Source organism: Oncorhynchus keta, unplaced genomic scaffold (assembly GCF_023373465.1).
Source record: "Oncorhynchus keta strain PuntledgeMale-10-30-2019 unplaced genomic scaffold, Oket_V2 Un_contig_2484_pilon_pilon, whole genome shotgun sequence".
Classification (NCBI taxonomy): Eukaryota; Metazoa; Chordata; class Actinopteri; order Salmoniformes; family Salmonidae; genus Oncorhynchus; species Oncorhynchus keta.
Genome location: NW_026284128.1, coordinates 27,099 through 39,194, shown reverse-complemented (window position 1 = coordinate 39,194; position 12,096 = coordinate 27,099). Strand labels below are relative to the sequence as shown.

General features: G+C 53.8%; 1 protein-coding gene across 1 annotated transcript; it reads left to right on the top strand.

Annotated features, from left to right (window-relative positions):
* Nucleotides 1-8,936: 8,936 nt before the first annotated feature.
* Nucleotides 8,937-12,074, top strand: LOC127922175 (uncharacterized). The gene is made up of 4 exons (XM_052505860.1): nucleotides 8,937-9,025; nucleotides 9,276-9,393; nucleotides 10,760-11,878; nucleotides 11,998-12,074. Exons 1-4 carry the CDS (start codon nucleotides 9,023-9,025, stop codon nucleotides 12,021-12,023), a joined length of 1,266 nt encoding a protein of 421 aa, XP_052361820.1. The 5' UTR covers nucleotides 8,937-9,022; the 3' UTR covers nucleotides 12,024-12,074.
* The last annotated feature ends 22 nt before the right edge of the window (nucleotides 12,075-12,096 follow it).

Sequence of the window (12,096 nt, the reverse complement as noted above, 5' to 3'; positions counted from 1 at the left end):
TGGGACTTGACCCTAGGAGTCGGTGAGACTTGACCCTATGAGTCGGTGGGACTTGACCCTAGGAGTCGGTGAGACTTGACCCTAGGAGTCGGTGAGACTTGACCCTATGAGTCGGTGGGACTTGACCCTAGGAGTCGGTGAGACTTGACCCTATGAGTCGGTGAGACTTGACCCTATGAGTCGGTGAGACTTGACCCTATGAGTCGGTGAGACTTGACCCTATGAGTCGGTGGGACTTGACCCTATGAGTCGGTGGGACTTGACCCTATGAGTCGGTGGGACTTGACCCTATGAGTCGGCGAGACTTGACCCTAGGAGTCGGTGAGACTTGACCCTAGGAGTCGGTGAGACTTGACCTAGGAGTCGGTGAGACTTGACCCTAGAGTCGGTGAGACTGACCTAGAGTCGGTGAGACTTGACCTAGGAGTCGGTGAGACTTGACCCTAGGAGTCGGTGAGACTTGACCCTAGGAGTCGGTGAGACTTGACCCTAGGAGTCGGTGAGACTTGACCCTAGGAGTCGGTGAGACTTGACCCTAGGAGTCGGTGAGACTTGACCCTAGGAGTCGGTGAGACTTGACCCTAGGAGTCGGTGAGACTTGACCCTAGGAGTAGGTGAGACTTGACCCTAGGAGTCAGGTGAGACTTGACCCTATGAGTCGGTGAGACTTGACCCTATGAGTCGGTGGGACTTGACCCTAGGAGTCGGTGAGACTTGACCCTATGAGTCGGTGAGACTTGACCCTATGAGTCGGTGGGACTTGACCCTATGAGTCGGCGAGACTTGACCCTATGAGTCGGCGGGACTTGACTATGAGTCGGCGGGCTTGACCCTATGATCGGTGAGACTTGACCTAAGTCGGTAGGACTTGACCCTATGAGTCGGTGAGACTTGACCCTATGAGTAGGTGAGACTTGACCCTATGAGTGGAAGACTTGACCCTAGAGTAGGGGTGAGACTTGACCCTAGGAGTCGGTGAGACTTGACCCTATGAGTCGGTGGGACTTGACCCTGTGAGTCGGTGGGACTTGACCCTATGAGTCGGTGGGACTTGGACCTATGAGTCGGTGAGACTTGACCCTATGAGTCGGTGAGACTTGACCCTATGAGTCGGTGAGACTTGGACCTAGGAGTCGGTGAGACTTGACCCTGAGTCGGTGGGACTTGACCCTATGAGTCGGTGAGACTTGACCCTATGAGTCGGTGGGACTTGACCCTATGAGTCGGTGGGACTTGACCCTATGAGTCGGTGAGACTTGACCCTATGAGTCGGTGAGACTTGACCCTATGAGTCAGTGAGACTTGACCCATGAGTCGGTGGGACTTGACCTAGGAGTCGGTGGGACTTGACCTAGGAGTCGGTGGGACTTGACCCTAGGAGTCGGTGAGACTTGACCCTAGGAGTCGGTGGGACTTGACCCTAGGAGTCGGTGGGACTTGACCTAGAGTCGGTGAGACTTGACCCTAGGAGTCGGTGGGACTTGACCCTATAGGAGTCGGTGGGACTTGACCCTATGAGTCGGTGACTTGACCTAGGGAGTCGGTGGGACTTGACCCTAGGAGTCGGTGGACTTGACCCTAGGAGTCATGGGACTTAACTATGAGTCGGTGGGACTTGACCCTAGGAGTCGGTGGGACTTGACCCTATGAGTCGGTGGGACTTGACCCTATGAGTCGGTGGGACTTGACCCTAGTTCGGTGAGACTTGACCTAGGAGTCGGTGGGACTTGACCCTATGAGTCGGTGGGACTTGACCCTAGAGTCGGTGAGACTTGACCCTAGAGTCGAGACGACCCTATGAGTCGGCGAGACTTGACCCAGGAGTCGGTGGGACTTGACCCTATGAGTCGGTGGGACTTGACCCTATGAGTCGGTGGGGACTTGACCCTAGAGTCGGCGGGACTTGACCTAGAGTCGGCGGGACTTGACCTAGGAGTCGGCGGGACTTGACCCTAGGAGTCGGCGGGACTTGACCCTATGAGTCGGTGAGACTTGACCCTAGGAGTCGGCGAGACTTGACCCTATGAGTCGGTGGGACTTGACCCTATGAGTCGGCGAGACGGACCCTAGGAGTCGGCGGGACTTGACCCTAGGAGTCGAGGCGGGACTTGACCCTAGGAGTCGGCGAGACTTGACCCTAGGAGTCGGCGGACTTGACCTAGGAGTCGGGCGGGACTTGACCTAGGGAGTCGGGACTTGACCCTAGGAGTCGGCGAGACTTGACCCTAGGAGTCGGCGAGACTTGACCCCAGGAGTCGGGCGAGACTTGACCTAGGGTCGAAGCGGGACTTGACCTAGGAGTCGAGCGGGACTTGACCCTAGAGTCGGGACTTGACCCTAGGAGTCGGCGAGACTTGACCCTATGAGTCGGCGAGACTTGACCTAGGAGTCGGTGAGACTTGACCCTAGGAGTCGGTGAGACTTGACCCTATGAGTCGGTGGGACTTGACCCTAGGAGTCGGTGGGACTTGACCTAGGAGTCGGTGAGACTTGACCCTATGAGTCGGTGGGACTTGACCCTATGAGTCGGCGGGACTTGACCCTAGGAGTCGGTGAGACTTGACCCTAGGAGTCGGTGAGACTTGACCCTGAGTTGGTAGGACTTGACCTCTAGGAGCTCAGTGAGACTTGACCCTAGGAGTCGGTGAGACTTGACCCTATGAGTCGGTGGGACTTGACCCCAGAGTCGGCGAGACTTGACCCTAGAGTCGGCGGGACTTGACCCTAGAGTCGGAGGGACTTGACCCTAGGAGTCGGGGCGGGACTTGACCTAGGAGTCGGCGGGACTTGACCCCAGAGTCGGCGGGACTTGACCTAGGAGTCGGTGAGGAGTCGGCGAGACTTGACCCTAGGAGTCGGCGAGACTTGACCCTAGGAGTCGGCGAGACTTGACCTAGGAGTCGGCGGGACTTGACCTAGGAGTCGGTGAGGAGTCGGCGAGACTTGACCCTAGGAGTCGGCGAGACTTGACCCTAGGAGTCGGCGACTTGACCCTAGAGTCGGCGGACTTGACCCTAGGAGTCGGCGAGACTTGACCCTAGGAGTCGGCGGGACTTGACCCTAGGAGTCGGTGAGAGTCGGCGAGACTTGACCCTAGGAGTCGAAAGACTTGACCTAGAGTCGGCGAGACTTGACCTAGAGTCGGCGGGACTTGACCTAGGAGTCGTGGGACTTGACCCTAGAGCTCGGCGGGACTTGACCTAGGGTCGGCGGACTTGACCTAGGAGTCGGCGGACTTGACCCTAGGAGTGGGGCGAGACTTGACCCTAGGAGTCGGTGAGACTTGACCCTAGGAGTCGGTGAGACTTGACCCTAGGAGTCGGTGAGACTTGACCCTAGGAGTCGGTGAGACTTGACCCTAGGAGTCGGTGAGACTTGACCCTAGGAGTCGGTGAGATTTGACCCTAGGAGTCGGCGAGACTTGACCCTATGAGTCGGTGGGACTTGACCCTATGAGTCGGTGGGACTTGACCCTAGGAGTCGGTGAGACTTGACCCTATGAGTCGGTGAGACTTGACCCTAGGAGTCGGCGGGACTTGACCCCTAGAGTCGGCGGGACTTGACCCTAGGAGTCGGTGGGACTTGACCTAGGAGTCGAAGGACTTGACCTAGAGTCGGCGGGACTTGACCCTAGGAGTCGGGGCGGGACTTGACCCTATGAGTCGGCGAGACTTGGACCCTATGAGTGGCGGGACTTGGACCCTATGAGTCGGTGGGACTTGACCTAGGAGTCGGTGAGACTTGACCCTATGAGTCGGTGAGACTTGACCCTATGAGTCGGTGAGACTTGACCCTAGGAGTCGGTGGGACTTGACCCTAGGAGTCGGCGAGACTTGACCCTAGGAGTCGGCGAGACTTGACCCTAGGAGTCGGGCAGACTTGACCTAGGAGTCGGCGGGACTTGACCCTAGGAGTCGGCGAGACTTGACCCTAGGAGTCGGCGGGGACTTGACCCTAGGAGTCGGCGAGACTTGACCCTAGGAGTCGGCGGGACTTGACCCTAGAGTCGGCGAGACTGACCTAGGAGTCGGTGGGACTTGACCCTAGGAGTCGGCGAGACTTGACCCTAGGTCGGCGGGACTTGACCCTAGGAGTCGGTGAGGAGTCGGCGAGACTTGACCCTAGGAGTGGCGAGACTTGACCCTAGGAGTCGGCGAGACTTGACCTAGAGTCGGCGGGACTTGACCCTAGGAGTCGGCGGGACTTGACCTAGGAGTCGGCGAGACTTGACCTAGGAGTCGGGCGGACTTGACCCTAGGAGTCGGCGGGACTTGACCCTAGGAGTCGGCGGGACTTGACCCTAGGAGTCGGCGAGACTTGACCCTAGGAGTCGGTGAGACTTGACCCTAGGAGTCGGTGAGACTTGACCTAGGAGTCGGGTGAGACTTGACCCTAGGAGTCGGTGAGACTTGACCCTAGGAGTCGGTGAGACTTGACCCTATGAGTCGGTGAGACTTGACCCTAGAGTCGGTGAGACTTGACCCTATGAGTCGGTGAGACTTGACCCTATGAGTCGGTGAGACTTGACCCTAGGAGTCGGTGAGACTTGACCCTATGAGTCGGTGAGACTTGACCCTATGAGTCGGTGGGACTTGACCCTATGAGTCGGTGAGACTTGACCCTATGAGTCGGTGAGACTTGACCCTAGGAGTCGGCGAGACTTGACCCTATGAGTCGGTGAGACTTGACCCTATGAGTCGGACTTGACCCTATGAGTCGGTGAGACTTGACCCTATGAGTCGGTGGGACTTGACCCTAGGAGTCGGTGAGACTTGACCCTAGGAGTCGGTGGGACTTGACCCTATGAGTCGGTGGGACTTGACCCTAGGAGTCGGTGAGACTTGACCCTATGAGTCGGTGAGACTTGACCCTATGAGTCGGTGAGACTTGACCCTAGGAGTCGGTGAGACTTGACCCTATGAGTCGGTGAGACTTGACCCTAGGAGTCGGCGGGACTTGACCCTATGAGTCGGTGAGACTTGACCCTAGGAGTCGGTGGGACTTGACCCTAGGAGTCGGTGGGACTTGACCCTAGGAGTCGGTGGGACTTGACCCTAGGAGTCGGTGAGACTTGACCCTATGAGTAGGTGAGACTTGACCCTATGAGTCGGTGAGACTTGACCCTATGAGTCGGTGAGACTTGACCCTATGAGTCGGTGGGACTTGACCCTAGGAGTCGGTGAGACTTGACCCTATGAGTAGGTGAGACTTGACCCTAGGAGTCGGTAAGACTTGACCCTATGAGTCGGGCGGGACTTGACCCTAGGAGTCGGTGGGACTTGACCCTAGGAGTCGGTGAGACTTGACCCTATGAGTCGGCGGGACTTGACCCTAGAGTCGGCGAGACTTGACCCTATGAGTCGGTGAGACTTGACCCTATGAGTCGGCGGGACTTGACCCTAGGAGTCGGTGAGACTTGACCCTATGAGTAGGTGAGACTTGACCCTAGGAGTCGGTGAGACTTGACCCTATGAGTCGGCGGGACTTGACCCTATGAGTCGGCGAGACTTGACCCTATGAGTCGGCGGGACTTGACCCTATGAGTCGGCGGGACTTGACCCTATGAGTCGGCGAGACTTGACCCTAGGAGTCGGTGGGACTTGACCCTAGGAGTCGGTGGGACTTGACCCTATGAGTCGGTGAGACTTGACCCTATGAGTCGGTGAGACTTGACCCTAGGAGTCGGTGAGACTTGACCCTAGGAGTCGGTGAGACTTGACCCTAGGAGTCGGTGAGACTTGACCCTAGGAGTCGGTGAGACTTGACCTAGGAGTCGGTGAGACTTGACCCTATGAGTCGGTGAGACTTGACCCTAGGAGTCGGTGGGACTTGACCCTATGAGTCGGTGGGACTTGACCCTAGGAGTCGGTGAGACTTGACCCTAGGAGTCGGTGAGACTTGACCCTAGGAGTCGGTGAGACTTGACCCTAGGAGTCGGTGGGACTTGACCCCTAGGAGTCGGTGGACTTGACCCTATGAGTCGGTGAGACTTGACCCTAGGAGTCGGTGAGACTTGACCCTATGAGTCGGTGAGACTTGACCCTATGAGTCGGTGAGACTTGACCCTAGGAGTCGGTGAGACTTGACCCTATGAGTCGGTGAGACTTGACCCTATGAGTCGGTGAGACTTGACCCTAGGAGTCGGTGAGACTTGACCCTAGGAGTCGGTGAGACTTGACCCTAGGAGTCGGTGAGACTTGACCCTAGGAGTCGGTGAGACTTGACCCTAGGAGTCGGTGAGACTTGACCCTATGAGTCGGTGGGACTTGACCCTAGGAGTCGGTGGGACTTGACCCTAGGAGTCGGTGAGACTTGACCCTATGAGTCGGTGAGACTTGACCCTATGAGTCGGTGAGACTTGACCCTATGAGTCGGTGGGACTTGACCCTATGAGTCGGCGGGACTTGACCCTATGAGTCGGCGGGACTTGACCCTATGAGTCGGCGAGACTTGACCCTAGGAGTCGGCGAGACTTGACCCTATGAGTCGGTGAGACTTGACCCTAGGAGTCGGTGAGACTTGACCCTATGAGTCGGTGAGACTTGACCCTATGAGTCGGTGAGACTTGACCCTATGAGTCGGTGAGACTTGACCCTAGGAGTCGGTGAGACTTGACCCTATGAGTCGGTGAGACTTGACCCTATGAGTCGGTGGGACTTGACCCCTATGAGTCGGTGAGACTTGACCCTATGAGTCGGTGAGACTTGACCCTAGAGTCGGCGAGACTTGACCCTATGAGTCGGCGAGACTTGACCCTATGAGTCGGACTTGACCCTATGAGTCGGTGAGACTTGACCCTATGAGTCGGTGGGACTTGACCTAGGAGTCGGTGAGACTTGACCCTAGGAGTCGGTGGGACTTGACCCTATGAGTCGGTGGGACTTGACCCTAGGAGTCGGTGAGACTTGACCCTATGAGTCGGTGAGACTTGACCCTATGAGTCGGTGAGACTTGACCTAGGAGTCGGTGAGACTTGACCCTATGAGTCGGTGAGACTTGACCTAGGAGTCGGCGAGACTTGACCCTATGAGTCGGTGAGACTTGACCCTAGGAGTCGGTGGGACTTGACCCTAGGAGTCGGTGGGACTTGACCCTAGGAGTCGGTGGGACTTGACCCTAGGAGTCGGTGAGACTTGACCCTATGAGTAGGTGAGACTTGACCCTATGAGTCGGTGAGACTTGACCCTATGAGTCGGTGAGACTTGACCCTATGAGTCGGTGGGACTTGACCCTAGGAGTCGGTGAGACTTGACCCTATGAGTAGGTGAGACTTGACCCTAGGAGTCGGTAAGACTTGACCCTATGAGTCGGCGGGACTTGACCTAGGAGTCGGTGGGACTTGACCCTAGGAGTCGGTGAGACTTGACCCTATGAGTCGGCGGGACTTGACCCAGGAGTCGGCGAGACTTGACCTATGAGTCGGTGAGACTTGACCCTATGAGTCGGCGGGACTTGACCCTAGGAGTCGGTGAGACTTGACCCTATGAGTAGGTGAGACTTGACCCTAGGAGTCGGTGAGACTTGACCCTATGAGTCGGCGGGACTTGACCCTATGAGTCGGCGAGACTTGACCCTATGAGTCGGGACTTGACCCTATGAGTCGGCGGGACTTGACCCTATGAGTCGGCGGGACTTGACCCTAGGAGTCGGTGAGACTTGACCCTAGGAGTCGGTGGGACTTGACCCTAGGAGTCGGTGGGACTTGACCCTAGGAGTCGGTGAGACTTGACCCTATGAGTCGGTGAGACTTGACCCTAGGAGTCGGTGAGACTTGACCCTAGGAGTCGGTGAGACTTGACCCTAGGAGTCGGTGAGACTTGACCTAGGAGTCGGTGAGACTTGACCCTAGGAGTCGGTGAGACTTGACCCTATGAGTCGGTGAGACTTGACCCTAGGAGTCGGTGGGACTTGACCCTATGAGTCGGTGGGACTTGACCCTAGGAGTCGGTGAGACTTGACCTAGGAGTCGGTGAGACTTGACCCTAGGAGTCGGTGAGACTTGACCCTAGGAGTCGGTGGGACTTGACCCTAGGAGTCGGTGGGACTTGACCCTATGAGTCGGTGAGACTTGACCCTAGGAGTCGGTGAGACTTGACCCTATGAGTCGGTGAGACTTGACCCTATGAGTCGGTGAGACTCTGCCCTAGGAGTCGGTGAGACTTGACCCTATGAGTCGGTGAGACTTGACCCTATGAGTCGGTGAGACTTGACCCTAGGAGTCGGTGAGACTTGACCCTAGAGAGTCGGTGAGACTTGACCCTAGGAGTCGGTGAGACTTGACCCTAGGAGTCGGTGAGACTTGACCTAGGAGTCGGTGAGACTTGACCCTATGAGTCGGTGGGACTTGACCCTAGGAGTCGGTGGGACTTGACCCTAGAGTCGGTGAGACTTGACCCTAGGAGTCGGTGAGACTTGACCCTAGGAGTCGGTGAGACTTGACCCCTATGAGTCGGGCGAGACTTGACCCTAGGAGTCGGCGGGACTTGACCCACCTATGAGTCGGCGGGACTTGACCCTATGAGTCGGCGAGACTTGACCCTAGAGTCGGTGAGACTTGACCCCTAGGAGTCGGTGAGACTTGACCCTAGGAGTCGGCGAGACTTGACCCTATGAGTCGGTGGGACTTGACCCTATGAGTCGGTGAGACTTGACCCTAGGAGTCGGCGAGACTTGACCCTATACGTTTCAAAATGATTGGTGTTGAGAAAGAATAATACAGTGCAGATATCAGGATCAATGTTAATTAGCATAATCACATGCATGTGAAGTATTGTATTGTGTTCCAGGAGCCCAGGGAACCTGCACCTGAAGAGAATGAGGCGAAGCCACAGTTCCTCGAGCTGCTTGTTATCAACAGCCTAGCTCCTCCAGACAACTGGGAACTAGTCCACACTGATATCAAACTGGACAAAGACAGAAATGCTGATACTGGACAGAGAATCAGGCAGTGATACAGACATCATCACGGACAGATGAGTTTATCATACTTGATCAGAACGGACAGCCCCTACAGTGTGAACACATGGTGAGTAGAGGGGTTTCACAAGAGCACAGAAACAGGTCCAGGCAGCTGCCTAATGGTACCCTGGTGATCCCAGATCTGTTTATGCTGAATAGCCAACTTGTTATAGCCTGGTTTGGCTAGTCATCACAAACACATCTGGCAGCATCAGGCTAGACTAGTCGATTCATGTTTGTTCCATGCTTCTTAAACACAGCCTATGAACTGTTGGGTTTACGGTCTTCGTGTACTCTAAACATCTTTGTTCGCCTAGGTGCTAGTGACCAGTCAGTCAGACAACGGAGAGATGTATGTTATCCCCTCTAATCAGCTAGGAGGGGCTCAGGTGTTACTTCCTAGAGGACACCTACTGGACATCATAGACCCTACAGGTATTATTAACCAGAATCTCACCTGCTTCTACAGATACCAGCACCCTATTCCCTATTATAGTGCTCCTATTCCCTATTATAGTGCACCCTATTCCCTATTATAGTGCCTATTATAGTGCACCTATTCCCTATTATAGTGCACCCTATTCCCTATTATAGTGCACCCTATTCCCTATTATAGTGCACCCTATTCCCTATTATAGTGCACCCTATTCCCTATTATAGTGCTCCTATTATAGTGCACCTATTCCCTATTATAGTGCACCCTATTCCCTATTATAGTGCCCTATTCCCTATTATAGTGCACCCTATTCCCTATTATAGTGCACCCTATTCCCTATTATAGTGCACCCTATTCCTATTATAGTGCACCCTATTCCCTATTATAGTGCACCCTATTCCCTATTATAGTGCACCTATTCCCTATTATAGTGCACCTATTCCCTATTATAGTGCACCCTATTCCCTATTATAGTGCACCCTATTCCCTATTATAGTTCACTACTTTTGACCAGAGCTGGCCTACAAATGACTTCAGGTCAGACTGATGTGTGAGGCGATGGACAGAGCAGCAGAATTAAATTCAGGATGAGTCGTCAGGCAAACAGAAGTCTGCATTTTTGACGTTCCCTCTGGAAATATATTAGTTATTATATTTCTTGTTAGACAATGTCAAGGAATTTTAACAGAAATTGCTGAAATTCCTTGTACAGTGTTTGGTGTTATCAGAATTGAATAGAACACTATCTCTATCAGAGGAGGCTGGTGAGGGGAGGACGGTTCACAATAATGTCTGGAACGGCATCAAACACGTGGAGACCAATGTGAAACCATGGAGACCAATGTGAAACCATGGAGACCAATGTGAAACCATGGAGACCAATGTGAAACCATGGAGACCAATGTGAAACCATGGAGACCAATGTGAAACCATGGAGACCAATGTGAAACCATGGAGACCAATGTGAAACCATGGAGACCAATGTGAAACCATGGAGACCAATGTGAAACCATGGAGACCAATGTGAAACCATGGAGACCAATGTGAAACCATGGAGACCAATGTGAAACCATGGAGACCAATGTGAAACCATGGAGACCAATGTGAGACCAATGTGAAACCATGGAGACCAATGTGAAACCATGGAGACCAATGTGAAACCATAGAGACCAATGTGAGACCAATGTGAAACCATGGAGACCAATGTGAAACCATGGAGACCAATGTGTTTGATGTATTTGATCCCATTCCACTAATTCCGCTCCAGTCATTACCACGAGCCAGTCCTCCCCAATTAAGGTGCCACCAGCCTCCTGTGCTTTCTATAGTTTGGTGTATGAAATTGAGATTGTCTGATCTGTTTAGGATCCTGCGGGGAGAAGACTGCTGATGAGAAAGAGCTTCACACCATCACGTTAACAGCTGTTACGGATGACAGCGGCAGTTTGACTACGGATGACAGCGGCAGTTTGACTACAGTACCATCAGCTGTTACGGATGACAGAGGCAGTTTGACTATAGTACCATCAGCTGTTACGGATGACAGAGGCAGTTTGACTATAGTACCATCAGCTGTTACGGATGACAGCGGCAGTTTGACTATAGTACCATCGACTGTTACGGATGACAGCGGCAGTTTGACTATAGTACCATCGACTGTTACGGATGACAGCGGCAGTTTGACTACAGTACCATCGGCTGTTACGGATGACAGAGGCAGTTTGACTACAGTAACATCGACTGTTACGGATGACAGAGGCAGTTTGACTATAGTACCATCGGCTGTTACGGATGACAGAGGCAGTTTGACTACAGTACCATCGACTGTTACGGATGACAGCGGCAGTTTGACTATAGTACCATCGACTGTTACGGATGACAGAGGCAGTTTGACTACGGATGACAGCGGCAGTTTGACTACAGTAACATCGACTGTTACGGATGACAGCGGCAGTTTGACTATAGTACCATCGACTGTTACGGATGACAGCGGCAGTTTGACTATAGTACCATCGACTGTTACGGATGACAGCGGCAGTTTGACTATAGTACCATCGACTGTTACGGATGACAGCGGCAGTTTGACTATAGTACCATCGGCTGTTACGGATGACAGAGGCAGTTTGACTATAGTAACATCGGCTGTTACGGATGACAGAGGCAGTTTGACTATAGTACCATCGACTGTTATGGATGACAGCGGCAGTTTGACTATAGTACCATCGGCTGTTACGGATGACAGAGGCAGTTTGACTACGGATGACAGCGGCAGTTTGACTACAGTACCATCGACTGTTACGGATGACAGAGGCAGTTTGACTACAGTACCATCGACTGTTACGGATGACAGAGGCAGTTTGACTATAGTACCATCGACTGTTACGGATGACAGAAACAGTTTGACAACAGTAACATCGGCTGTTACGGATGACAGCGGCAGTTTGACTACAGTAACATCGGCTGCGGCTAGAGCTCGGCACAGAGGTGGGCTCACATCTTCTTAGTGTTACACTCAGTAACTGTTTAAGGAATATTAGGTTTGTTTGACAATAGTTGTAACTGTTACTGTCCCTCTCCCCATGTTACTGTTGTGTTGTGTGTAGCTCTCAGGTCTGTTTCACCTCTCTGAAACCTCTCCCAGCCAACACCCCCAACTGGGCCCTGAGGCTTCATAATGCTGGACGTCTACCAACTGGGCCCTG